The 26,436-nt window shown below is 43.0% G+C and overlaps 2 protein-coding genes across 3 annotated transcripts; one reads left to right on the forward strand and one right to left on the reverse strand.

Moving 5' to 3' along the window:
• ATP5MK (ATP synthase membrane subunit k) lies at positions 1–2,228 on the reverse strand (the record flags this gene model as incomplete). Its single annotated transcript, NM_001245215.1, is given in 4 exon segments — positions 1–115; positions 977–1,072; positions 1,163–1,260; positions 2,163–2,228. Coding segments are annotated over 2 exon segments (180 nt in total). The 5' UTR covers positions 1,250–1,260; positions 2,163–2,228.
• On the forward strand, positions 1,841–26,299 carry PDCD11 (programmed cell death 11). 2 transcript variants are annotated; one of them, XM_030276343.4, is made up of 36 exons: positions 1,841–2,519; positions 3,404–3,517; positions 4,085–4,222; positions 4,406–4,573; positions 5,183–5,344; positions 5,950–6,073; positions 6,383–6,564; positions 7,094–7,201; positions 7,554–7,760; positions 8,004–8,128; positions 8,729–8,789; positions 9,462–9,608; positions 9,727–9,978; positions 10,795–10,938; positions 11,627–11,827; positions 12,376–12,546; positions 12,929–13,145; positions 13,881–14,021; positions 14,978–15,093; positions 15,263–15,783; positions 16,280–16,342; positions 16,796–16,904; positions 17,418–17,507; positions 17,805–17,907; positions 18,415–18,592; positions 19,249–19,305; positions 20,086–20,208; positions 20,489–20,611; positions 20,802–20,997; positions 21,409–21,531; positions 21,865–22,008; positions 23,056–23,306; positions 23,946–24,114; positions 24,374–24,527; positions 25,075–25,240; positions 25,880–26,299. In XM_030276343.4, the coding sequence occupies exons 1-36, from the start codon at positions 1,890–1,892 to the stop codon at positions 26,049–26,051; spliced, it is 6,150 nt and encodes a 2,049-aa protein (XP_030132203.4). In that variant the 5' UTR covers positions 1,841–1,889; the 3' UTR covers positions 26,052–26,299. The 2 variants fall into 2 exon arrangements, with proteins under 2 accessions (XP_030132203.4, XP_030132204.4); XM_030276344.4 differs by having other exon boundaries at positions 3,409–3,517.
• Positions 26,300–26,436: the final 137 nt, after the last annotated feature.

The following is a 26,436-nucleotide window of genomic DNA, read 5'->3' on the forward strand; positions in this document are numbered from 1 at the left end:
TTTTTAGGACCGTTTCATATTTCCAATAAAACAATTATTTATATTTTATTAGCCACAAGAGGTCATCAGCCTGCATTACACTGACACAGATTGGAGGTTCAGACATGCCAGGAACCTGCCAAGAGAAGAAAGGTCAAACATAGCAATTCTTGCACAGTGTTAACTGAGCATCCCCCTGCCCCAAGCCCAAACTATTTTAGCTACAAGCAGCCAGATTTCAGCACACCCAGGAAGAAGTGGCTAATGTCCCCTTAACACACAACGTTTTATTATTGTTTTAATAAAACAGCTTATTGTTTTATATTGTTTTATACCCCTTTCTCCAGGCTATGAGGACAGCCTATATGTTTTGCCAAAATGCCATTTTAGTGAAAATCCTTTATTTGAAAATGACTCCAAAATTTTGTAACACTAGGTTGTTGCTATACAAGTCCAGTCAGTTCTGTATGAGCCTTGAATAATCATGTGTGCAACATGCACAGCTCCATCATATGGTGCTCCTGTACTCTGTTCAAGTGAAGGTCTCAACAGACTGCATTAATCTCTACTTGGAATTGTAATGCAGTCGAGAAATAAGTCCTTAAGCACTGTTTCATTATTTCAAAAACCTACAAAACAAGATATCCCTATTTTAAAGCAAAAGGGCAGACCAGAGGCACCTAATATTTGTAGGCAAAGTTCAGTGTATCTTGCTGCAACATCCTTCTGTTCCTCCTTCCCTGTATCCCATCCCTAGTCCCATTTACCATGTCAGAAGAACAAGAATACTGTATCCTATACTTTCTGCACTCCCTTTAATAACCCACTTCATTCAGAATGCCACAAATAAGTTGATGCTATAGATTATTCAAGGTTTAAAATGGTAAACAGGAACTCCATGTGCCTGTGTTTCTGTTTCTCATTACACTGTCCTTTGTCACTGCTCCCTGACCTGGCACTGAAGCATTTTGGTCCTGGAGGAACATCAGCCACTCACCTTTTACTTATTTGTCACAGCAGGAGTTTGCTTCTTAGGCCTAAACTTGAAATACAAGACAAGTAGTGCAACACCTGCGTACGTTGCTATTACATACTGGAAAACAGAAAAGCTAAATTTAGTTTCAGTCTAAGCCCCAGAAAACGTCATTAGACAAGACTAAAAAACAGTGTACTTGATACATACATTCCTCCTGCCTACGGTGGTATAGGAATTGAAGTACTTCTGAAATCCAGTGAACTGGTGTTGAGTTCCCGAGTCATGGCCAGCCATGGCTGCTTGTCCTAACAAACAGAACAGGACAGTGAATTAATTTAAAGTCACTTGGACAGGATCAATAGGAAAATCAAACTAATCTCTACACTGAGTTTCATAATTCCATTGGCTGCTCCCAAATCTACTTTCAGGACGTTTGACAAGTAGTGGATATACACAAGGAGTAGGCACATGCAGAGCATTCTTTCTGAAGGTACAAAACATGTGATGGGAGCAGATAAGCAAATAAAGGGTTCACTGCACAATAAAAGCAGAGTAGTTTTTTAGTGTCTAGAGATATATTTTTCTGAAGAGGATGTTATGTTTAGGACAAACACTTGTTGCTTATCTTCTGCCTCCCCCCAAAGGCACCCCACAGACGGCACAGATCCGCAGCCCGGCAGATGCTGCAGCCCCCGGAGCTCCTGCAGCAGCACACGGAACTGCCCTGCAGGCGCCGCGGTCACCAACACAGCTCCTGTGTGTCACCATCTCCTATCCAAGCCAATCCAGCGGCGCTATCGCTGGCGTATAACCACGTAAGCGTTAGCTGACTGCGCTATAGTTAAAAAGCTTAATGAAACAGCCCCTCTAAACGCGCCACATACTATTGGCAAAGACTGGAGAAGCCAAGGTCATCTTTTCTCGTGCCTGACCAATGCAAAAGCCTGGGCAAGAGCCGAGGCGCCCTTCCGCGGACGGGAAGGCACCCCGTGACAACGCGAGTGCTGTTTTCTTCCATGGATGGAAGGAGCCCGGCGCCCTTGCCCGGCTACACCCGCGACCCCACGCTCGCGTCGGGCCGGGGAAGGGACGCGGCAGCACCCGGGACTCCGAGAGCCACGTCTCAGCTGAAGGTCGCGGGTACCCCGGCGCTGCGGAGAGCCGCCGTCCCGCCCGGCAGGACCCGGCCCGGGCCGCTCCCCCGTACCTGGGCCGCTTCCCCGTACCTGTCCCGCCGCCGTGCCCGCCGCGCTCTGCCCTTCGCCTCTGCCCTCCCACAAGATGGCGGCCGCGGGCGGCGCGCGCAGCCCCCGAGCGCGCTGATTGGCTGCGGCCCCCGGGGCGCGGCCCGGCCCCGCCCCCTCCCCGCCGGGTGGCTGAGGCGCGGCCGCGCCACTTCCGCCGCCCTCTGCCCTCAGCCCCGCGCGCCGCTTCCGCCCGGCGCCGCGTGCGCCGCCCGCTCCGGGAACCATCCCGATCCCAATCCCGGGAACCATCCCAATCCCGGGAACTATCCCGATCCCCATCCCGCTCCGCTCTTCCCCCCGGCAGCAACCCCGGGCAGGTAAGGTGCTAGCCCTGCCCGCTCCAGCGGAGCCGGTTGCCGGCTGTGGGAGGTGTGTGTTTTCCTGAGCGAGCCCTGAGGTGAAGCGCGCCTTGACGGCTTTCGCTTTATCGTGTGCTTTCCACTTGAAGAAGTTTTGTATGTCTAACAGGTTGCCTCAAATTTGACAGCGTAGGGTTTCAGCGCTGTTTTTTTGTAGAAGTACTGTTGGCTAATAATAAATAATGGTGTAAGTAATGGTATAAAAGCAATGATAATATAGTAGTAGCAACTACTTTTATTTATTATTATTTATTAGTAGTGGTAACAAGTGAATTGTGGCTTAATAAGCAATGTGTTGCTTATTGATTGAAATAGTAAGGTTCAACATCTATTTTATATGCATATACTTACGGCTTAGACAAAGAGGTAAGTTGTTATATTAATCATAAGTAATAAATAAGTAGCATTCAAAAAGTAAATATGCAGGCCAAGCTTATCTAGTGTTTTGCTCACAGCTTTCTCCTTGATGACTGAAGCTGGTAAATTCAGCCGCTGACTATAATAAAGACTGGTTTAGGCAACATATAGTTAAAGCAGTTTTATGAATGTATGTGATGTATCTAAATGCCTTAAAAGTTAATACTGTAATACTTCAGTGGAACTGTGCAGTAGTAAAAAGTGCTATGTATGTGCATATCTAGATAGACCATTGCAACACTTCATTGTAGTCAAATGTTAAATAAATCCACTTGGATGTGAGTTTCTGTTTTGTCACTGACTAGTTAGAGCAGCCATCCAAAGTCTTTCTTATTTTGGGGGTATTTCACTCATGTCACCTCAGTATTTGTGAGAAACAAGCACAATAACTGTATGTTTCATTTCTGCTTTGTCATTTGTCCCAGAGCAGTGCAATCATGGCATCCATGGAAGAAAACTTTCCTCGTGGGGGCATCCAGAAGAAACCTGCAAAGGGAAAAACGCCCAAGCCAAAGTCAGAGCGGGACAATTTGTTTGATGTATGTTGTTTGCATGTTTTTGATTAACTTCTCAGAGCTCTTCCACTGTCAGAATTTGACTGCAACCCTCTCTACCTGTTACTTCTACAGTAAACTACAGAAGGGACTCCCAAAAATAAATGTCTGCTGACATCCACCATCCTCCTGACCTCTGAAAGATCCCTGATATCTGTTACATCTTGAATATGACTGAGAAAGTTCAGCCAAAATTCTTGATCAGGCTGTAGCTTTTGAACTTTCCACAAGCATCTTATCCCAAGGTGCTGCATGGTGGGCCTGGTGTTACTGGATGCAGACTAAGTCGGTCTTTCTGTTAGTAGAGTGTGGTGCACATCTCTTGTACCACTCTTTTCCATTCACAAGATTCAGCTTTATAAATGATCAGCCTTGGCCCAAAGGAGATACTTTGGAAGACATGCATGTAGACAGATGACAGTTAGCAAGATGGTTCTCTTTTTTGGTCTAAATCAGTATTTTATTCATGGCAGCAGAGTTCTGCAATAGTGCTAAGTTTGTTTCTTTATCCACTTTTATTTTTTAACCTTCTGTGCTTCTAATCTGCTTTAGGTTCAACATGAAGAAAAATCCCAGAAAAGAAAAAGGAGCCAGAAGGATCAAGAAAAGCAGAAAAGGTTCAAGGCAGACAAAACTGTTAAAGCTGCTGTCAAAGACAATGTTATGAATATTGGACCACTGACAGTTGAGGTTGGTGCATAAATTTTTGATTTTTGTGTGCCTGTCTTTGCTGGGTACATAAAAATAGCGTGTTTTCCTTCCCTAAACCTGCCAAATACATCTGTGATCCAGTACAAAACTTAAACTGCTTATCCCCCTGTTATCACTGACTTGCCAAGATACCTGTAGTGTGCTATTTCTCCTGCTTTCCAGGCGCTCAGTGAGGGGATGCTGCTCCTGGGCTGTATAAAAGAGGTCAGTGACTACGAGCTCGCCATCAGTTTGCCCAACGGCCTCTCCGGATTTGTGCCGGTCACGCAGATCAGTGATGCCTACAGCAAACTGCTGACCAAGCAGGTGGCACAAGGAGAAGTCCCGGAGGTGAGACCTGGGACTGGAGCTGTGATTTGTGCTTGGAGCTAGAGAATTTTGTTAGTACCTCAGAACCAAACCTGAGGTCTTGCTTAGGAGCCTGACATTGACTAACCTTGGTTTGGAACTGGATTTTCCAAGCAAACTTTGCAATTTTCTGGTAACAGCTGACTGCTAGAAAAAAATAAAATTAAATAATCAGTTACCCTGCCTCTCTGGTGTCAGTGGTGCCTAAATTTTCCTGAGGTGTTGCGGAATGTGGGATTAGCAGTACCCCTTTGCTGGTGGTGTTTTTCCCTGCTGAATGGGGGGGCTAAGTTAGGGTCACTGTTGGCTCTGTAGATGTTTCCTCAGCTGCAGTCCCCTGACTCCAGCCCACACAGTGTTTTTAAGTAAAGCCTCTCAGTCTTACTGGCACGACATAGTGTCATCACTGCTTCTCTGTTGAGATCCTGGTGTTTGTGGCATCTCTTACCTGTTACTGAAGTGTTGACAGAGAAACAGGACTTTCTTATGGGATTTTGTTTTTCAAAATGTGTTTCAATAACAAATTCTAGCCTTATGTTATTTAACATTGTAAAAATTCTGTGTGTCTCTGTTGGTCATGTTGCTGGGCAGGAGCTGAATTCTCTCCCAGACATATTTTCTCCAGGGACACTGGTCAGGTGCATTGTGACCAGTGTTGAGAAGAGTGATGATGGACGTCGCAGTGTCAAGTTATCGATTGACCCTGAGAAGGTCAACAAGAGCCTGAACTCTACAGCACTAACAGCAGGCATGGTAAGTTTTCTGGGTCTGTCACAACCTCTTTGGGCTCTTGCATTTCAGTGTGTCTTTACATGGGATCAGAGCAGAATGTGGAGCTGCTCCCACCATGGAAGTGACCTGTGAGGAGAAGGTGGCTTTAGTTCTTGTCTCCAGGTTGTCATTCATGAAATTAATTAACTTTATTCTGTTTCAATGTGGCCAAGTTATTTAGTGATTTCTTTCTAAGTAGGTTTCTTTGCTAATTTTTACAGAGAGTAATATATAATTTTTACAAATATATAATATGGCTTGCAGAGGTGTTTTGTTGTTTGTTTTGTGTTTTCAGCTATATGACTGTATGCACCTGCCGGTTTTGAGCATCACAATTCTTTTCCTACTAATTTGTGAGCTCCTTATGTGTATAGCTAGCTAGATAAAGGTAAAGTTAAGACCTCATTGATAGGTGAACTGTGTAATAAAAAGAATGTGGTATTCTTGCTACTGCTCTGAAAAGCTCAGTTGTCTGCCCATACAAAACAAGGGAGTACTAGGGTGGCAAATCTCTTACCGTATGTTCATTCTGTGAAGACTAAGTTGTTTCATTACATTGCTGAGTTGCAGTGCTTTCCTCCCAATAGGTGCTCTCCGGCTCTGTGTTGAGTGTGGAAGACCATGGCTACCTCATAGATATTGGTATCGCTGGAACTCATGCTTTCCTGCCTCATCAGAAAGCCAAAAATTACATCAAGGCAGTCAAGAAAGGTAAGAAGTAGTGCAGGAGGATCTGATGGGTTAAAATAGAGGTGGAGAATGACAGGGATATACCTGTGATGTTAGTGCACCTTGGTGGCATTGGGTCAAGGTGGGGTCTTTGCAGGTTGCTGCAAACAGCAGTTTTGTGGCTGGTCTGCAACAAACCTTTGTGTTTCAGCCTGTGATCTGACACACTGCGTTCCAAGCCCTGCTGGCAGTACACTTCATATAGATTGAGAGGGAACTCTGTAAAAGCTTTGGAAAGAGTGGTACCGAGTGTTCCTGGTAGAGGTTTTATGCTGTGACTTATCTTTGTAGGGCCTGACTTGAAAATAGGCCAGAACCTGAACTGCCTCATTGTGGAAGTGAAGAATGAGGGCAGGGTGGTCTCTTTGTCCATTGATCGATCAGAGGTGGCTGCATCCATTGCCACAGAGCGACAGAACTGGACACTCTCTAATTTATTGCCAGGGCTGGTGGTGAAAGCTCGAGTGCAGAAGGTAAGCTCTGGTTTGGGTTTCTTTTGTTGGGTTGGTCTTCTGAGCATTGTTGAAGGCAGGAGATGGGTGAAGCAGAGATGAGAGCTTATGCCCTGGAAAATTTCTGGTTGGTCTCAATTACTTAGCAGTAGCAAATGTAATCTGCTAGACACTTCCCTCCACCACATTCACCTGAAGTCTGATCTCAGTTCTGGTTGTGATGCCCTGAGTATAAAGGCTTCAGACTAAAGCTGCTGATGGGGTTTGAAGCAGAGCAGGATTAATTTTATGCTTTCTGGCCTTTACTGCTAAACTATTCAACAGGATAGCAGTAGTCTTCAGAATACAAACAGCATTATCAAAAAATGGAAGGATTATTTTTTCAACAGAATATGCAAAACAGAATTCTTAGCAGTTTTTCTGTCTCTTGTGATGTGCTTGTTGAATAACACTGACAGTGCCATTTTTTGAAATGTGTGAATTGCTGTCTGTGTTGCATGAAAACGGAGTGTGGAATTTTTTTTTGCATCTTTTCGTTCCTTTTTCCTAGGTGTTCCCACTTGGGATGAAAGTGACATTTCTGTCTTATTTCACTGGCATTGTGGATTTCATGCACACAGACCCAGAGAAATCCATGAGCTATTCTCCAGATCAAGTGGTAAGGAGGGTGGAGGATGCTTGGAGTTGTTATTTTGCTTACAACATCTCTTACCTTCTCCAGTATTTCTGTGGAATTATCTCTGAAATCTTAAGGCTTGTAGCTTCTTTCATATCTTTTACTTGAATTACTATTGTGGCTACTTTAAAGCTGATACCAGCCTAGTCCATAAACAACAGACAAAAGCAAAAATCCCTCCTTGGTGAAGCTGTTAGAAGTGAGTGATATCTTAGTAGCAGTACTGGAAAATGCTCACTTGTGGACAGAGAGTTCAGGTACCAAGCACAATGTCTATGAGCATGAGTGAGGTGCCTTTGTCCTCTTTTGTTCAACGAGCATGCTGTGTTCCCAGGTGAAGGCCTGTGTGCTGTCTGTACACCCCACGTCGCGGGCGGTGCGGCTCACGCTGCGCCCGCCCTTCCTGCACGCCGGGGGAGCCCCACGCCAGCTCCCTGCCCAGCGCATGGGGGCAGTGGTGGAGGAGGCCACGGTGAAAGCCTTCTACAAGCAGTTTGGAGCCATCTTTGAGCTTGATGATGGCACTCTTGCATTTGCACGGGTAAGTGCCAGGCTGGCGAGGCAAGTCCTCCATATCTGTCTTAGCCTGCTGGGAAAGGGGGCTAGGAGAGAGTTTTATTTTTTGCCTTTATCCTCTTTGTGAGGCAGTACAATAAAATTAAGATAGGATGCAAGGTGTTTGCATCCTATCCTGACAGATTTGTCAGATGCTGCCACTGCAACCTAAGGCCCATATCAGTGCTTCCACTTTCCAAACACTCACTTATAATTCCTTTTTTCCTAGTTGAAGCATCTTTCAAAAACCAGAAAATCCTTTAAACCTGGGGCCTTTCAGGAAGGTTGCAAACATAAATGTCGGATCATTGCCTACAGCCTGATGGATGAGATGTGTATTGTATCTCTGAAGCAGTGAGTATGATAGACTCTTCCAGAAAACTCGTGGAAGAATTCAAAAGATGTTTGAGAGTGGAAAATATTACACTGCTTTGCTGGACAGGAACTTGCCATTTGGGGTTTTTGACTTGTATCTATGTTGTGGCATATCAGGTGGTCTGGGCATCCTGCACATATTCCCTATACTCTGTGGAATTGGGACACCATCATTATTGTTGGTGAGCTGAAGCACAAGGAGGCTAAATTAGTTCTGCCATTATTGTGTCAGAAGACCATAGCTCAGCAGGAAATTCAGCCTTGATCTTGCAGCTCATTTAGATTATAAAGTCCCTCTTAGTACTTCCAACTTTGTGGCTTTAAGCAAAGCAGATAATGGGTTGTCCTTTCATGAGGCCATAACTGTGTGACTGTCACCTGGAATGGAGTCTGGTGAACCTCCCTGAACTTTATGTCCTAGGAGATGTTTTGGAAGATTGGTCAGTTGGAGTAAAACACAGCTCTGGAGTTGTAGAACACTGGGGAATAATGGATATTTGGGACAAGTCAGAGATGGGACTGTCTTATCCTGGATTTCCTTCAAGATGACTGACTGGTCTCTTTGTGTCTTTTCTCTAGCCAAATTATTGAAGCGCGATTTCTGCAATACCAGGATATCCACAGCGGTGATGTGGTGCAGGTGAGCTTCTGAAGGACTCGAGCATGTTATACTTAAAACAGTGATCTTGCCAATGTGCGCTCCTTCTGCCTAATGTGTGTATCCAACTTCTGATCCAGACTAGTGAGAAGAAAAAGAGAAAAATCTTGTCTTGCAGGATTTGATTAATGGAATGCAGTACTCTTCCCATTTTGTTCATGTTTTTATTAATAATGTGCCAAAGGCAATAAAATTTTATCTATGGTCAGTCATTTATTTGTGGCCATAAGTACATTTTTAGAAAGAATTGAGTGAAAGAAACAAAAACTTGCCTTGCAGTCAAAATGAAAGTTCATGGTTGAACAATCACAATGAGCTGATGGGCAGAAAGTTGCTCATTATGATTTTTATGTCTGAATCACGGTTGTATTGGATATGTCTCTGGAAACAATTCTAGTTTGCTGGCATCAATAGGGATTTTGAAGTAGTCTGTGCTTAAAGAAACGAGGCTATACAACAACCTTATGAAGTATATAAAAGTTAACCGGTCAGCTAAGCTGGGTGGAATGTAGTTTGGTCTAAGATTACTTTTTTTTTTTTAATGTTATTAGATGTGGTGATTGTAGGTGTTGTAGTGTCTTGGCTGTTTCCTACCTGATCACAGTCTGCTTTTCATACTGAATTTACCAATTTTTCTCCTATTTTGTGTTCTAGGGCAAAGTGCTCTCTCTAAAACCCATTGGGATGCAGGTGAAAGTGGCTGATGGGATTAGAGGACTTGTGCCATCCCTCCATCTCTCTGATGTGATCCTGAAGCAGCCTGAGAAGAAGTACAACATAGGAGATGAAGTCAAGTGTCGGGTGAGAGCTGCTTTGCACTCTTCAGCTGCTTTGCACTCTTCTCTTCTGTGTATTTAGCAGCTGGATTGATCAGGCAAGGGCAGATGTGTTTTTGAACTTCTGCACTCCATTCTTGTAGGTGCTAGAGTGCAATCCTGAAGGAAAGAAGCTGATTCTTACTCTAAAGAAAAGTCTCGTCCAGTCAAAGCTTCCAGTCCTCTCAAATTATGAAGATGCAAAACCAGGCCTGATCACACATGGCTTTGTAGTGTGTGCAAGGGAGTTTGGCTGCATTGTGAAGTTCTACAATGATGTCAAAGGTCTGGTACCCAAGAATGAGCTGGGCTCAGAACCCATATCTTGTCCAGATAAAGTCTTCTATGAAGGCCAGGTAATTAATGTACCTCTGCTGTGCCACGTGTTTTAATGTGAAAGAGAAATCTGCAGTTGGCTTCAATGTGGATTTTCCTGAGGAGCCAGCTACACCAGGATATGTTTATGTCCTTTCACTGTATTACTTAGTTGTGCTCCTTTTAAACAGGGTAGGCTGTAAAAAGGGCAGCTCTTCTTTGGGTATGTCTGACTTGCCTTTGTTTGTAGGCTCTCTCTGTTCTGTAGGAGAACATGATCATGTGACTTGATTGTCAGTAGAAGTCTGGAGTTCAAGGCTGCTGTTTTTCCTAAGGAAGTTAAAACTTACTTACAGAATCATAAGGATGATGTTTTCTGCCTCAGTGTTACTCTGGTTATCCTGTTGGTTTCAAAGTACAGGCACTTCAGGAACTGTGTTATTCATAGTTTTTTGTTGTGGGAAAAGTTACAGAGATCTCAGCCCTCTTCATTGTTTTTTTCTGTGAATTTATTTGTCTTTAATCCTGTTGTTTTTTGGTTGGCTTAGGAGAAATGTAATTTTCTAGTCAGAATTTTTGACTGGAGATCTGGATTTAATTCTCAACTCTGCTACAGACCCGATACATACTTTTACAAGCTCATTTAATGATTATGTACTTCTGTTTTCCCTGTGTGTGATCAGAAGGACATTTGTTTGTGGTTGTCTATGATAGCAGCCACTGGCCTGCTGTCCTCAGGTATGAGAGAAAAGTGTACTGTGTACATATGTCCCTGTCTTGTTTTGTAGGTGGTAGCAAACTGAGTAGGGTCAGCTGAACTTAACTTATGTTTTATACTTTTTTTTGTTTTACTGCAGGTTCTTAAAGTAATGGTCCTAAAATGTGAGCCTCAGCAGGAAAGACTCTTGCTGTCCTTCAGATTATCGAGCAAGCCTGGCCCTGAGGACAAATGGAAATGTACTCCAAAGGAGAAACAGGAAGTGAAATACCAAATAGGAGAGGTATTGGATTCAGTGGCTGATTTCCTACTCATCTTCCATATGATTTGGTATCACTTTGAACAATTTTGCTTCGAGAAAGCTGACAGTGATCAGGAACTAGCATTAAATGTGCATTTCTTACTGTGTGGTTGACCTCCTGGATCAAAAATGGTATCTCAGTTTTCAGAGGTCAAGATAAAGGAGTCCCAGGAGAGTCCTTCTGGAGGTTCCAATTAGTCCTCCTGCTTCTAAGGTGAAATTCTCTTTTTTTATTTTCTGGGTGCTGCTGGTTTTCTTGCTCCAAAACCAGCTGTTTTTAGTCCCTGGAAAATAAAAGCTTTAGAGAAATGTTTTGAAGTGTTTTCCTGTTTTTGCAATAAGCAGTTTCCAACTCTCTGCAGATATGGCTAATGCAGGACAGTTCTAATCTTGATGAAATTATTCCCTTCACCCTATAAATGAAAAGTCACAACCAAGAGAATGTTTTCAGTTCTTTATTTCTCTGGGAGCTGAGAATTTTTTTATTTTACCTGCAGTGCTGGCGTGCTTTTTGGCTCAGCCCTGTGATGTGAGAGATTTTCATGTATAGCTGGGAGGCAACGTCAGATGCCCTGCAGCACATCATATCACATCCCATCCCCTGTGCATCAAAAGAGATGACTTCAAAAACACTTGGAATTTTATATCACTGTACTTGTTCTCTTTTCAGATTGTTGATGTGAGAATCTTGAAGAAGAAAGATAATGGGTTAGAAGTTTCCATCTTAGAAGATGAAGACAATGTGGTAGCCTGGATCCCCATGCTGCACCTCTCTGACTTTGTTGATATCTCCAAGCTCCTATGGCACTGTCTTCGAGAGGGAGATGTCCTGCCCAGAGTTATGTATCTAAGTGCTAAGGGAGAGCACCTTGTATCCTTTGCCATCGCAATCAGGCAAACAAATCAGGCAAATCAGGGGAAGGAGGTATCTCTCAGGATTCCAGAGTATCTGCTACAAACTTAAGATTACTGTAGTTAGTGTGGAGTGGAAGTGCCTGTCATGCTAATGATACTTTAAAGAGGCATTATAACTTGTTCTAGAAGTGAGGCTCAGCTGGGGCTAGAATCTCTTCATAACTAGGTTGTGAGCTGACTTGTTTTCCCAGCCAGCTTCTGGGCTGTTAAACCTATCACAACCTTAGGAAAAAAATAGCTATTTTTATATAAAAAATCTGAACTGAATGTTAAAAAGTTGATATTTCTGCTACTGTGAAGCATGTATCTTTAATGTTGAGCAGTTTAGGAGACTTGAGTTGCTAAATTTTTGTGTAGGTAGACCAAGACAGAAATAGGAATTGTAGCATTTAGTTCTCCTGTACTCTCTAACTTGCAGCCCAGTGGTAGCACCACTGAGAGATTTGCTTGGAATTGTGCTTGCTTTGATTCATCTTTTCTCATTTTTCTTAACTGGTTATTCAGATCTTGAGTAGAAAGTCTGCAGTGATTTCTGCTGTACAGGAGGAGAAAGTTGTAAGAAACTTCTCTGAAATCCAGCCTGGGATGCTGTTGACTGGTTATGTGAGGAATGTGATGCCCTTTGGAGTGTTTGTGGAGTTTCCTTTTGGTGTGACAGGACTGGCACCTAAAGTGGTAAGCAATGCCTCCACTTCAGTAAGCAGCATGTGTGTGATCAGGCTGCTTGAAACATTGTTTTAGCAAAGGTACAATAACAAGGAGGGAGCAACTGGGCTGCAGGCCCTGCATTTGCACAGCTTCCTGCTGCAGGCTAAAAGGGTTTAGTTTTGCCTTTTAAATCACTTCCAACATTAAATTAAGCACTTCATTTAAGCTTCAACAAGGATTTCATGTGACCTCAGTAATTCATTTTAATTGATGTGTTTTTTTTAGTCTTTGTTAATTTCGCTTATGCATTTACATGAAGTCGTAACTCATACCATTCTGAACAGCTCTGTGGGTGGTTGATCAGTACCAGCTGTGCTCAGTAACCTTGCCCTCTGTTTCCTTTGCACAGAGCATGAGTGACAAGTTTGTGACAGACACCAAGGACCACTTTGTGGTGGGACAAACTGTGATTGCAAAGGTGATGAGCACTGATGAGGAGAAGCAGCGTGTGCTCCTCAATCTGAAGGTGTCTGAGTGCAGCTCAGGAGATTCAGCTTCAGAGAGCTTTGACCTCCTGAATCAATATTTCAAGGAGCTGAAAGAAATCAGGGACTTGTTGAGAAGAGGTAAAGATTATAAACGTTCTGCTAAAAGGTATCAGGTCAAAAAAAAAAGGTGCTCTAGAGGAACAAGAAAAGAAAAACATTTAAGTGAAAGAAAGTTCAGATCAAGCAAAGACTTCACTTCCCAAAGTAGCTTATTAGAAAAGGGATGTGTGTGCAATGTCTGCCATTGACAAGAGGCTTTTTGTTAGTACAGCTGGAACAAGCCAAAGAAATTGCTCTTTTCATTTAAGTCTCCTAAGCCTCTTGCATTGATTTTGAGTCAAGTGCTCAACAAACACAGTACTCACATGAGGATGGGTTTGCTCAAATAGATTTACCTATGCGCATTGTAGGTCCTCCAGCAGGGGTTTTCTCACATGCTGTTTTTCAGGTGTTTTTTATCAAATTCTGATTTCGTTTTTTTAGATTCTTCATATATTTTAATGTTCTGTGCTTCTAGTGTTAATCTGTTTTGCTTTCATTTTTTCCTTATGCAGTGCTGGGTGTCAGTGTTTGTATGAGATGGGAAAATATTCTCTAAAATTACTAGGTCCTTAATGTCACACAAGGGTTTCTACTTTGATTAACTCTTAGAATTTATTTTGTATTTTTACAGATTCAGGAACCTAGACTTTGTTTTCCCTTATGAAGATTAATGCTTCCTGTACCACTGAGTAAATGTGAAGGCTTGTCTTTGTTTTGTGAAGAAACAACATAAATAAAACTGACTTCCCACTTTTTCTTCCCTTTATTCAGGAGAGCCCAGCATTTGTGAGTTGGTGCCTGGAAAGAGGGTGCATCTGGTCGTGCAGGATGTGAGGGAGGATGGCTCAGCACTGTTCAGTGGCAGCCCTGTCACAGGCTTGACTGTAACTGCCACCCGCTACCATTTGGGAGGTGAGGGTCTTTCCTTTGCTTGTGTTAGTTTTCAGCCTTGCACCTTGAAACCTCTCCCAAAATGGATTCTGCTGATGAGGAACTAATACGGAGAAGTCTGATCAGAGTAGGGATGGCCTTGAAGAGTAATTAAGTTTCCCAATGTCTTGCTGGCCCATTTGTGTGATTCAGAAAATATGATATAAACCTCCCTTTGCCTCTGTTAATCTTGTCTTATATTTTGGGCATCTAGTTTGTGCTCAGAGATCCTTAGTTGAACCATACTGTATATAAACAAGTATGAATATAAGCTCCAGCTTTCTTGGTTTTTTCCTTCTTCCTTTAGAAATAGCATACTCCGAGGAATACCTGTCTGCAATTGCTGTCAATTTTCCCATTGAAAAATCAATTACTTTAGAACAGGACCATAATTTTCCAATTCAAAAATTAAAGAAAGGTGTCATATTGTGCAAAACCAAACATATACTTGCCGAAGTAATGAATAAGCCAGTGACAGCAAGATAGACCTCTAACTTCAGTAGAAGTAATAACCTCAGCACTTCTGTGTCAGGAGAGTTTCTTTTTTTTTTTTTTTTTCCTTAGCAACAGATGGACTGATGATAGTTTGTTCAAATGTTAGGAAAATATTTTTATATTATTTTGACTTTGTTTTTAGTCAGCCTTGTCTTTATTATTTTAGAGTTGTATCTTCATAAAATCAACTTAGTTTTTCCAAGAAGGATCAGACTTTTTTCAGATACAAAGCTCTCTTTTTTTTTTTTTCTCATTGCCAGTAACGTTGGGAGAATCTGTTCTTAAATAGGCTTATTATATGTTTGGTATTAATTTGGTTTAAATACAATAGTAATTAAGCAGTCTTTGGTCTTCAGGAATTAAACCTGTCATGTTTGTCATGTAGCACTATCACAGAATTCTTCACTGTCATCAGGATATAATCTCCTTATTCTCATTTGTAGATAAAAATATTGCTCCTGGTGAGAAAAGGAAGGTATTGGTTCTTCATGTGGATGCCCTCACATCTGAAGTGTATGTTTCTCTTCGGGAAGAACTGTTAAAGCAAAGACCCAAGCGAGTGAGTATGTGTTCAGTTTTTGGGTTTGTGTGTTTCTGCTTGTCTGGCAAACTGTAGGTGATTAATAAATTTCAAGGGGGGCTGTTTCCTCTTTTAGAACTGTGGGAGGTAGAGTGAAGAGAATCCAAATCTCAGCAGGAGAAGTCACTATCTGTCCGTTTCTGTCTAGCGGCTCCGAGAGAACTCCCAGCACTCTGTGGTGGTGGAGCACATCACAGAGCACTTTGCCATCGCGTCTCTGCTGGAAACAGGCCAGCTGGCAGCTGTCCCCATCGCCTGCCACTTCAACGACACCTTCCGCTTCGACTCGGAAAAACTGAGGGTGGGACAAAAAATCTCTGCCACCTTAAAAGCAGTGAAGGAGAACAACCACGGAGTCTTGTTAGCAGTACAGGGCCCAGCCAAGAAGAATGTTTTTGTAAGGGTGCGGAACGAGTCAGAGACAGCATTAGAGGAGATGCTTCCTGCTGTGAAACACTCGCTGTCCCCGGGGGATGTTGTTACCGGTACCGTTAAATCCGTCAAACCGACCCATGTCACTGTTGCTATTGATGACAAGCTGACAGGTTCAATCCATGCATCCCGGATTCTGGATGAAGTGCCCATAGGCTCCTTTCCAACTTCTACTCTGAAAGCCGGACAGAAAGTGACTGCTCGAGTCATTGGAGGCAGAGATGTGAATACTCACAGGTGGGAAAACATGTACATGGTATTGCTTTTGGAGGAATGCAAAGGATGAAACAGTTTGTGTTTCAGTTCAGGTCATCTAGGACCTCTGTCAGCAGATGCTGTTACAGCTGCCTTTGCTGGAGTAGTTGAGGCCTGAAGAAATCTGCTATTATATTCTATCTTGGATCCAACTTTCAGTAAATTAGCTTTCTACCTGTTTCTTTATTTGAAAAAAAATATTTTTATGTTGAATATAGATTGCAAGAAAAAACGATGTCTAAATTTTTAAGATCCAGTGGAAGCCCTAAATACAGGCACAAAGGACTAAATTTCGTGGGGTATTTTGGTTACCTAAATCGCTACTGAAATAGTTATAGGAAAAACTGGAACTGGAAGGCTCTTGTAGTTTTAGAGGCTTTGCACTTCGGTTTTTTTTTGCCAGTGCAGAGGCATTAAATGTGAATGACTGGGGCCTGGGGAGATCATGAGCAACTTTGATCCTTTTCCTCTTCTTTAGGTGCCTGCCAATCACCCATCCACACTTCACGCAATCCATTCCAGAGCTCAGCATTCGACCAAGGTAAGTGTTGGCCTCTGTGCTGTCTGCACAGCTTTACAGACCTTGTGTCCTTGGGTGTCCCATCCCTTGTACTCATTCATGAAGGAGCTGGCCATGAGCAAGGACCTCCATGTGTATGCAGTGAGGCAAGGCCTCTTACTCTTTCTCACTAACTTGGGTCCTATAGCTGTGTTAAATATCACAATGCTCTCCTAGCACATGACTTCCTTTGAATGTCCTTATGGCTTCAGGTTCTGCCAATCTGAACTCTGTCGTGTCTATTCCTGTCAGAAAGATTTCCTCTTATGATCAGGGAAGAATTAATTCCTGGCAGAAAAAATGCAGGTGGGGAGGGGTGAAACACATTGTCACAATAGTACTAGCTCACCACATTGCCCTGGTTTTCTAACTTCCATCTTCATCTTTAGGACTAAAGCTGTTTTACTGATGTCTTCTTTCTTCTTTTGCAAACAGTGAACAAGAAGGGGAATTCACAGCAATGCTGAACCTTAAAGAAGAAAGTTCCCTCAAGCAACTTGGACTCTACAATGTTGGACAGATAGTCACCTGTTTTGTAAAGAAGGTGAGATCAGAGTCTTCTTAGGAAGTGTGCTAGGGGAGGCAGCAAATGGGCCCCTTGCGGGGCCTTAGCTCAGACCTAAATATTGAAGACTGTGCTCGTTACTAACTGTGAGAGTAGCCCGTGGCAACTGCAGTGTCTTACAGAAAAGATAGAGGAAGGAAACAAAAATTTTTGGTACTTGGTGGAGTCAGGCTGACTTGTCCTCTTTGACATACCTGTTTGTTGCCAGCAGGCTCTAGTAAAATGGCCTTTGAGTATGCCACCAGCACAAAGTACACTCACTGCTGATCCCCTGTGTGCACTTGTCTGTGAACCACAGCAGCGTTGTGCTTGTAAGAACAGAATCCAAACCACCATTTTTGCTTGGTGCCAAGTAAAAATGCCAAGCAGAAGCCAAGGCTGGACTAGGTCTTTTAAGCCTTGAAAATCAGTGAAAATTTTCTGCCAGGGAAGATCTTTTTTTTTCCCCCCAAGTTATCACATGTCTTCTCTTGTTATTTGGTGTCTTTTTAGTATAACATGCTCAAAAACTGGCTGGAGGTAGAAGTCGCCCCTGACATTCGAGGAAGAGTTCCTCACCTGCTGCTGTCTCTGAGCACCAAGGTAAGAGGCTGCTGCTTTCCATATGCTTGGCCACAAGTAATGGCTGCAGACACTTTTGACGTCTCTGTAACTCAGTGCTCTGCCCTTTAGGCATTGCTGCCCCTTGCTGACAAGCAAGTACTGTGCCTGTAGCTAGTTCAGCTCAGGATAGCAGAGCCATCAAAGCAGTGCTGAGCTATAAGTCAACTGCACATCAAAGATGTTTATAGGAAGTGTAAAGGTTCACAGGGGAAACACTATCAGAGTTGTGAAAAGCTTCTTTTCTTGAAATAAGTGTAAATGTGTCTTTTATTTCAGGTCTTAAAACATCCAGAAAAGAGTTTTAAAAATGGCCAGGCAATATCAGCTACAGTGACTGGAACAGATGCCACCGAAAGAAACCTCTGCTTGTCACTCACAGGTATTGTGGAGCCTTAACAGCAGGACCCCACCACATGTGATGCTTTAGTCAGAGTTGGGCCTACACTGACCCCTGGGGTGAAGATGTTGCACTCCAGAGCCAAGCTGTACCTCCCTGCAGAGCAAAACTAACCCCTGGAACCCTGACCTAGATGTAGCAGTATCTAAGACAAGTGAGGTTAGACCTCTAGAATAAAGAATCACTTTCCTAGTGTCTCACACTGAAGCCCTTCTCTGAGCCCTTCTGAACATATTCCCTTCTAATCTCAGATGTGAGGTGGTACATTTATCAATTTGTCGGTTACTCTGGATATTGGAATTGCGCAACTAAGGGACCTTGTCTGGGCTGCCAAGGCAAACATGGCTGTGAACAGAAGTTGCATAGACTGCACCTTACCAAAAGTGTGTGGGTTTGATATGTAACTAGGCAATTCAAATTAGCTACACTTACTACCTCTTGCTTCATATTTTGAAGTATTGTGAAGCCCTTTCCCTCCACCTTTTCCAGGAATTCAGTCACTGGAGCAGGACACCATCTCCGTAGGCATGGTAACAAAGGTGACCCCACACGTTGGCTTGACCATTGCGCTGCCAGGTGGGAAGACTGGCAAAGTCAGCATCTTTCACCTGAATGATACTTACACAGATAATCCTCTGGGGAACTTCAAAGTTGGCAAGATTGTCAGGTCAGTAATTGTCTTCCTTGTCCTTTCAAGCTGCAAGGCTTAGAAATATCCTCCTTTGGTGACATGCTTTTCACTGCCTTGAGGTAGTGCCCCAGACTATAGGTCAGTCTGGGGCTAAGAAGTGATGCTGACTTCCCTTATATATGTTTGGGTGAAAGTCTTGTATTTTCCATTTATGAAGAAGCCCCTTTTCAGCTGCCTTCATGGACTGTTTTTTGAGAGTAACTGCTCTGTTAGCTAAGGTGCTGATGGGGCTAAGAGTAGCCAGGAATCCCGGCTCTGCAGTGGTTCTGTGGGCTGTTTGGCAATTGAGTTGTTTTTATATTTGTAATACGCAAGTAATCACATTTCCCTGCTTCACATACTTGTTGGGAATGTTGGAGAGTGCAACAGGCCAAATGATTTCAGGTGTAACAATCTTTAACTGTTCTGTACTGGCAGAAGAGACTAAGTAAATCAAGTAGACATGTTTCAAAAGTCCTTTATCTAGTTTTATGTGTCTATTGTGTCATGCTGGTTTGTATTAGACAGAAAGTGCTCAAAGGAACAGAGTGCTTTGTTTCTTTTTCTGCTACTGTGAATATTTCTTTTCCACCTGTGGCTTATTTTAGCATGTAAAAAAGCTTTCTGTTTTCTCCCCATCCTTTGTCATGCAGGTGCTACATCCTCTCCAATGAGAACGGTAAAATCCAGTTATCTCTCCGGCAGTCCCGGTATGTGTCATCCCTCTAGTCTGTTGATCTCCTACTAATGAAAAAAATGATCATGAAATACACTTGTGATTTGTTTGGGAAGATTAGTGAGAAGTATTAAAAGAAAAAGGAATGCATTTTTGAAAGGGGTGGTACTTGTTCCTGCTTCAGAAAGATTTTTTCTGGTGAATCAGCAAACATTGAGGGCTCTGACACTTAACATAAAGCTGCTCAAGTGGGTTCAGATTTAATTTCCGTTTGTCACAGTTCCTAGGCATGCCTTATTTTTTTGTTTGTTTGTTTATTTGGGAAGAAAGTTCTACCACTGAATTTGCAATACAAACATGTTATGTTTCAATGTTCAGCTGCATTTTAACAGGTTTGATTAAATAATAGACTTAGCCCTAAATGTCTCTGAAAACTGAGCCTCTTGATTTGTCTTCCACATGGAACAAAAGTGTGGAATTAAGTATCTTAGAAATAAGTGGGGACAACATGAAGCAAATGCTGTGCAAAATTTCAGACAGCATTTCACTCTCATTTTCTTAGTGTCAGAGAAAGCCAGGCTGATGTGTTTGGCTTTGTTTGCAGCAGCATGTGTATTCCCTAATGCTAGGTAGAGCTTGGCAGAGATGCAGGCATTCCATTAGTACATTTCAGTAAACTGAAGGGTGTCTCTGATCCAATATGGTTTCCAGGGAGTACTAGCTGTTGTTAATACTGATCTATTTTCTGCTGTCCAGAGCAGATTGTTAATTATTCAGATGAGTGCTTTAACTTCTAACTTCTCTTTTCATTTAGGCTAAATCCCAAGATAAACAGCAAAGTGGAGGATATTGAAATAACAAGTATTAAGGATGTTAAAAAAGGCCAGCTAGTGAGAGGCTATGTCAAATCAATCACTCCATCGGGTGTATTCTTTGGGTGAGTAACCTGAGAAAATTATTCTGGCAAATGATGTGTCTTGGAGAACTTCTTTTGAGTGTGCAATTGTGGAATCTTGTTTGGGTTTGGCATAATGTGAGGTTGCAAAATTAATTTGCTCTTGAGAATCAAGATGTCATGGATACTGTCTTGAGCCTGTGAAATTAAAGTAGGGAAAGTTAGTGAGACACTTTATAGAACTGGTGGTGCCACAAATGCACTTTATTTTTCTTTTCTCCTGCTATAGAATGTTTATTTTTGGTTTTCTTCCTCTTCTCAGATTGTCCACTTCTCTCCTGGGCCGAATCCTGTTCCAGAATGTTTCCCCATACTTTGTACAGAAACATTCCTTATATAAAAAGTACCTGCCTGAAGGAAAACTGCTCACTGCCAAAGTACTTGGGTAGGTCCAATAAAAGGGGTTCTTTAAAAGGGGCTGTGAATTAGAAGAGAGGAGAGGATGGAAAAAGGGAGGATAAAAGACAGGAAGGTTTGAAAGAAGTTCAGATCCTTGCAGTCATTGTAAATGCTCTGTTTTTTGTTTTTGTTTTTTTTTTTTTTTCTCTCCTGCTACTCCTGGCAATGCACCACAGAGTAAATAGAAAAGAAAAACATATTGAGCTCTCTCTCCTGCCTGAGGACACTGGGATGCCAAGTGTCTTGCCTGAATCCCTAGGCCTACCACAATATGGAGCAGAGAAAGAGAAAAGAGAGGCAGATTATGAGGAAAAAGGAGAACAGCCTAAACTGAAGACAAAAAAGAGAAGAGGAAATGATGAAAGTGGTCAGGTATGGGTGTGATTGCACAGACTATGCTAAAGGATGTTGTTGGTTCAAATACTGAAGTGACTGGGAAGATCCCAGTCTTATCCCAGAAGGATGAGGCTGAGAAATTATGCAGATTAGGAAAAAAAAATTAAATTGCACTGGAGATTACAGAGATCAAAAACTTCCTTTTGGGTGGAAGCTTATTGAGGTAACAGCCCAGTTGTGTTTCCTGTCCCTTTGGTCTTTGCACCCCATGTGGGTGGGTGTGGGTTTATTCTCCATTGTCTCTGTTAGGTGAGGGAGGAGTGGGGGATGCTGTGCCAGGGTATTGCCCTGTCTCTGCTGCCAGGCTCTTTACTTTGTGATCAGAATTGCCTTTAAGATCATCACAGTTGTTGCCCTTCACCATCCACTCATTTCCACTTGTTGCAGGAGGCAAAGCCAAAGAAGAGGAAGATCTGCCAAGCAGATGAAAATGACAGTGGAATTGAGGTGTATTACCGTGAGGAGGAAGAGGATGATCAGGAGGAAGAGGCAGCTAAAAAGAAATCTATGGTGAGAAGTTTGGAGGAGAATCTGAGCCTGAAATGGCCTTCTAGCCCTACTGATATGTGTCAGTTTGACTTTAAGACAATAAGTAATACTGCTGCAGATAGGAGTGACACAGGCTGGTGTTTGTGTCATCTGAAAATGGCTTGAAATGGGTGGAATTTGAATTACAGCAAAGCTGGTCACAGAGTTAATGTTTTTGCTGATAGGCTCTTTGCAAGTACAAGAAGTCAATAGTACTGAATATGGAGAGATGCCACAAGCAAAGAGCAGTTGTCTGATTCCAGTTAAAAAACTTAAAATCGAAACCCAGAGCATTTTCTGTCTTCCTCCGAACAGGTAAGGAAGCCTGGTGAGGCTCCCAGGCTGCAAGTTTCCGTGGGCTTCAGCTGGGAAGAAGACAATGCAATGGATATACCTGTGCTGGATCAGAAGGAAGAGAGCTCAGAGAGCTCAGAGGACGAGGAGGATACGCAGTCCAAGGTACTGTGTAATTGTATTGTCTGCACAGGAGACACCACAGAATGGCTGTAATGTGATGTTCTGGTATTTGCATGTCTGTCTGCCCTGTAGCAAAGCCGTTTAACCCAAGGGAACATCTTGAACAGCTGACACAAAACTTATTCAGCTATTTTGAACACTGACTTTAGTAGCAGGTACCTCTGAAGCAGGGGAGAAAATGCACGATTTTAGCATGGCTGCATGAAAACCAGGTTTTCTCATGCTGACATGTTAAAAAATAAGTACTTAGAGTCAAACAAATGTTTTCATGAACAAAAACCATTTTATTATTCAGTGTTAGCTCTGTTTTTTACTTTCCTAAGTGTCATACATTTATAGAAAAACCTGGAGTCATCTTATTTAGTAGAACACTAAAAAGCACCAAAAACCAATCTTCTTTTATGCTGTAGCCTTTAGAAGGGTTTTCCAGAGAAAGCAGTTCAGCAATATCAGAAACAAGCTCATGAACTCCTTTCATGTTTGCTCTTCAGGATTTCCCCTGTCCCTCAAAACTCACCTCTGTAAAGGCAATGCGTGGCTGATGCTTTATTGCCCAAGGTAACAAGGCAGAGAACTATGGCACTGTGGGTTCTAAATTTAGACCTGAGTAACTCTAGTGATCCAGCAACGTGCCCCAGTTGTACATGGGGAGAAATTGTGTTGGATTTTTACAGAGTGAAGGAGGGTGAGGGTGAGTACTGGCCTGGAGGGTAAAGATGGAGAATGAGAAGGAAGGGCGAAGTGTGAATCCTGCAGTTGGAATGCCAGACCTAGCAAAATATTTGGTCCCTCAATGAATTTTAGAAAAAAGGGATTTCATGTACTGCTGCTCTTTGAGGTGTGAACTGTGTAAGAAGGAGTAGGGGGGGGTGTACCTATTTTATCCTCTTTTAAACAGTTGGCCTCATCTCTTCCTGTGGAAACTGCTTAGCCTTGGACATACTGAGATCTAGCTGTGCTTTAGCTGGACCTGCCTATTCTCCCACAAAGTGCCTGCCCTTCCTCAGTCCTCCTGTTTTGCTCCTTCAGCTAAAGAAACGAACAAAGAAGGAGAAGGAGCTGGAGAAGCAGAAGAAAGAGAAGGAGCTTTGCAAAGTAGAGGCAGCTCTAATGGACCCAAGTCGGCAGCCCCAGTCAGCAGATGACTTTGACCGCCTGGTGCTGGGCAGTCCCAACAGCTCCATCCTCTGGCTGCAGTACATGGCTTTCCACCTCCAGGCTACAGAGATTGAGAAGGCCAGAGCTGTGGCAGAGAGAGCACTTAAAACAATCAGTTTCAGGTAAAGAGCTCTGCTTTTCTTTGCCCTGAAGAATAAATCATGATGGGGGAGTTGTGGTGGAAGAACACTGGTAGTATCAGTGTGAGTCTGTGTGTGTGGAGTGACTGAGCCTGTTTTAGTGAGCTCAGAAGGATTAAATGGTAACGCAACTGTCAGCTGGCCCTTTGAAGGTCTGGCCTGAGTCACCACCACTGGCCCACAGCTGACCTGCTGCAGGTCATGAGCTCAGGAACTCCTGAAGGTGTCACTGAGTGCACAGACATTCTTCTGGGCAGTCAGAAGTGTTTGGAAGAACATAAGGCTGTCAGTGATGTCCTTAAATCAAAACATGAAACAAAACGATGAAGCTCGGTTGTTTTGCCATAGGGCTGTACCTTAAATCATCTCTACTGCATGGTTAAGTATATTGTGATTTCTTGACTCAACCTTCTGGTTTTTAAATTACAAACAACAATGATAAAAACTGTAGTGCGAATAAACTGCTGTGCTCTATTTCAAAAACGGTGTTTCAAGGAGCAGTATGTCCTGTTTCTTGTCCTGGAGGCCTGCTACAAGTCAGTGAGTCTGTGTAGGGTAGTTTGCAAAAACTTGGTGAAGACTGTCAAAAGGCTGAATATTCTTGTTCACATCTGCTTTAAGGGAAGAACAGGAGAAGCTGAATGTCTGGGTAGCTCTGCTGAACTTGGAGAACATGTATGGTACTGAGGAGACACTGATGAAGGTCTTTGAGAGAGCAGTTCAATACAATGAACCTCTGAAAGTCTTCCAGCATCTGTGTGACATCTATGCCAGTTCTGAGAAGTACAAGGTAAGACAGTGCAAGTAGATCCCTGGCATGTATCCCATTCAGGCATGCCAGTAAACTGTAAATGCTGGCTGTGTAAGCTTCCAGCTGTCAGATGTTGGGCCTGATCTTATCTGGAATTAATGGCTATGATTGACAGTGGGCAAAGATGCATTGATGCTTGCTTTTATGTCATAAGTGTTCAGAGACACCCAGCCTAAGAGTCTTAAACCTACAAGGCTTTGTTGTGAATGTGTGATCTAACCCAACTCTTTCCTTCCAGCAAGCAGAGGAATTGTACCACACAATGCTGAAGCGTTTTCGTCAGGAGAAATCCGTGTGGCTGAAATATGCCTCTTTCCTCCTGAAGCAAGGCCAGGCTGAGGCTACACACCGACTTCTGGAGCGTGCTCTCAAGGCTCTGCCCACCAAAGAACGTAAGCTCTCTGCCCCAGCCTTATTGTGGACCTTAATGTATACAGGGGATGGGCTGCTCTCTGATATCTCTGCATGTGACAGCATTTGTAATAAGTGAAAAGTGCAGCCAGCTGACTCTCAGGGGAGGGCGACTTTCCAGCTGGATGTCACTGCTAAATGCACCTCTGCTAAAGGCACCAAATTGAAATTGCTGTGATGCACAAAAGCAAAGCACCCAAATCAAAGGCAGTTTTGAGTTTTACAGGCCTCTAGAAAAGTTTGCTTGGTCTCTAAGCCCAGGTTTCTGGGGCTGCCCATGGGTGCTGCATGATATGTCATTTTATAAAAATAAACATCTCTCTCCCACAGGTAGCTGAAATGGGAAGTCAGCTGTGACCCTTCTGTCTCCCACTTTGATCCCACCTTAGTCCAGAGCCTCTTTACAACAGAGCCTTTGGTCTCTGGGTAGTGATGGTGCTGTCCATGTGTCTGCCTCTGTTCTGTGTAATTCTCACTTGTGTTTGATCACGTGGAAGAGAGTTGCTAACATGTCACTACTTTTTCCAGATGTGGATGTCATTTCAAGGTTTGCACAGCTGGAGTTCCATTCTGGGGACACAGAACATGCCAAGGCCCTCTTTGAGAGCACCCTCAGCAGTTATCCCAAGCGGACGGACATTTGGTCCATCTACATGGACATCATGATCAAGCATGGCAGCCAGAAGGAAGTACGGTGAGTTGTGGTGGGCTGGGAAGGGGCAGAACACACCTGAAAAGAGCAGAGCAGTGTAAGGTTGTCTAGGGCTTCCCACAGCACAGCAAAAGGGATTTTTTTTTTTCTCACAAAACTGGGGTATGTGGAAGTGCTTAACCTTGCTGGGACTGAGGAGACTCCAAAGAGTTCCATAGGGCAGAGGGAGCTGACTTGTAAGTTGTGGCCTGCATGACAGAAACTGAGGTTCACCTGACCCTTGGATTGCCTTGCATCGGAAGGGTGAGATCAATCTTGAATAATCAGTCTGTGTATCTTGTAGTGTAAAAATGGAAAAAACATCTTTTTTCCATTTCTTTTTCTGAGATGTGACAAAAGAAAGTAATTTTTCACATCCACTTAATGAATCCATGGTCCAGTGTGGTGTCTGGATCTTTGTTTAAGTTGACCAGCAGCCTTAGAATTCTGCAAGCAACTAGAAGGCCTCTGCTTAGAGATGTTGGCCAGTTGACAGGAATCTCTTTCTTCAAGCACCAGCACTTTGCAGCAACTTCCTCTGAATGTTTTCCTGGACTTTCTGCTCTTTGTTAAAAGACAGGATACAGGCTTGTATTGAGTGCTGTCACAAACAGTGATTTGAATCACTTTGGTTTCTTTCAGAGACATCTTTGAGAGGGTCATACACCTGAGCTTGGCACCAAAGAAGATGAAATTCTTCTTCAAACGCTACCTGGATTATGAGAAGAAATTTGGTACAGCAGAAAGTGTCCTGGCTGTTAAAAGAGCAGCACTTGAGTATGTGGAGACCAAGAGTTCCCTTGCTGACACCTAAGGGTTGTGCAAGTGAAAGCAGAGAGATTTGGCTTTCCATGCAGTGTGGGAAATGAGAAATGTGGAGTTCTGCTTTGACTGTCCATGGACAGTGAGTTTCTGGAGAGTATTCCTCTGTGACCAAGCCAGCTTGGAAAGAGCAAATGAAAATATTTGATAAATGTTTGCAGCTTTGTTCAGAAGTTGCAAATAATCCTGGTCTGTTGATGACATGTTTTTAAATATAGACTGTTTTATAATCAAAAGAAACATGAGTGGTACCTGTTTTACTTTCCTGGGGAAATGCTACAGTTATGACATGCTGCTTTTAAGTATGTTAAAGTCTTACAAATTGATTTTTCTCACTGTTAAGATGGCAGAGAAGATTCTTGTCTTTTGGATTAATT

This window comes from Taeniopygia guttata, chromosome 6 (genome assembly GCF_048771995.1).
Source record: "Taeniopygia guttata chromosome 6, bTaeGut7.mat, whole genome shotgun sequence".
Classification (NCBI taxonomy): Eukaryota; Metazoa; Chordata; class Aves; order Passeriformes; family Estrildidae; genus Taeniopygia; species Taeniopygia guttata.

Bases quoted from the DNA above. Each gene is read 5' to 3' on its own strand.
- PDCD11 (XM_030276343.4), top strand. From the start codon at position 1,890: ATGCAAAAGCCTGGGCAAGAGCCGAGGCGCCCTTCCGCGGACGGGAAG. The intron at 17,508-17,804 runs GTAAGAGGCTGC...CTTTTATTTCAG, and splicing joins TGCTGTCTCTGAGCACCAAG to GTCTTAAAACATCCAGAAAA. The intron at 21,532-21,864 runs GTGAGAAGTTTG...TCCTCCGAACAG, and splicing joins CAGCTAAAAAGAAATCTATG to GTAAGGAAGCCTGGTGAGGC.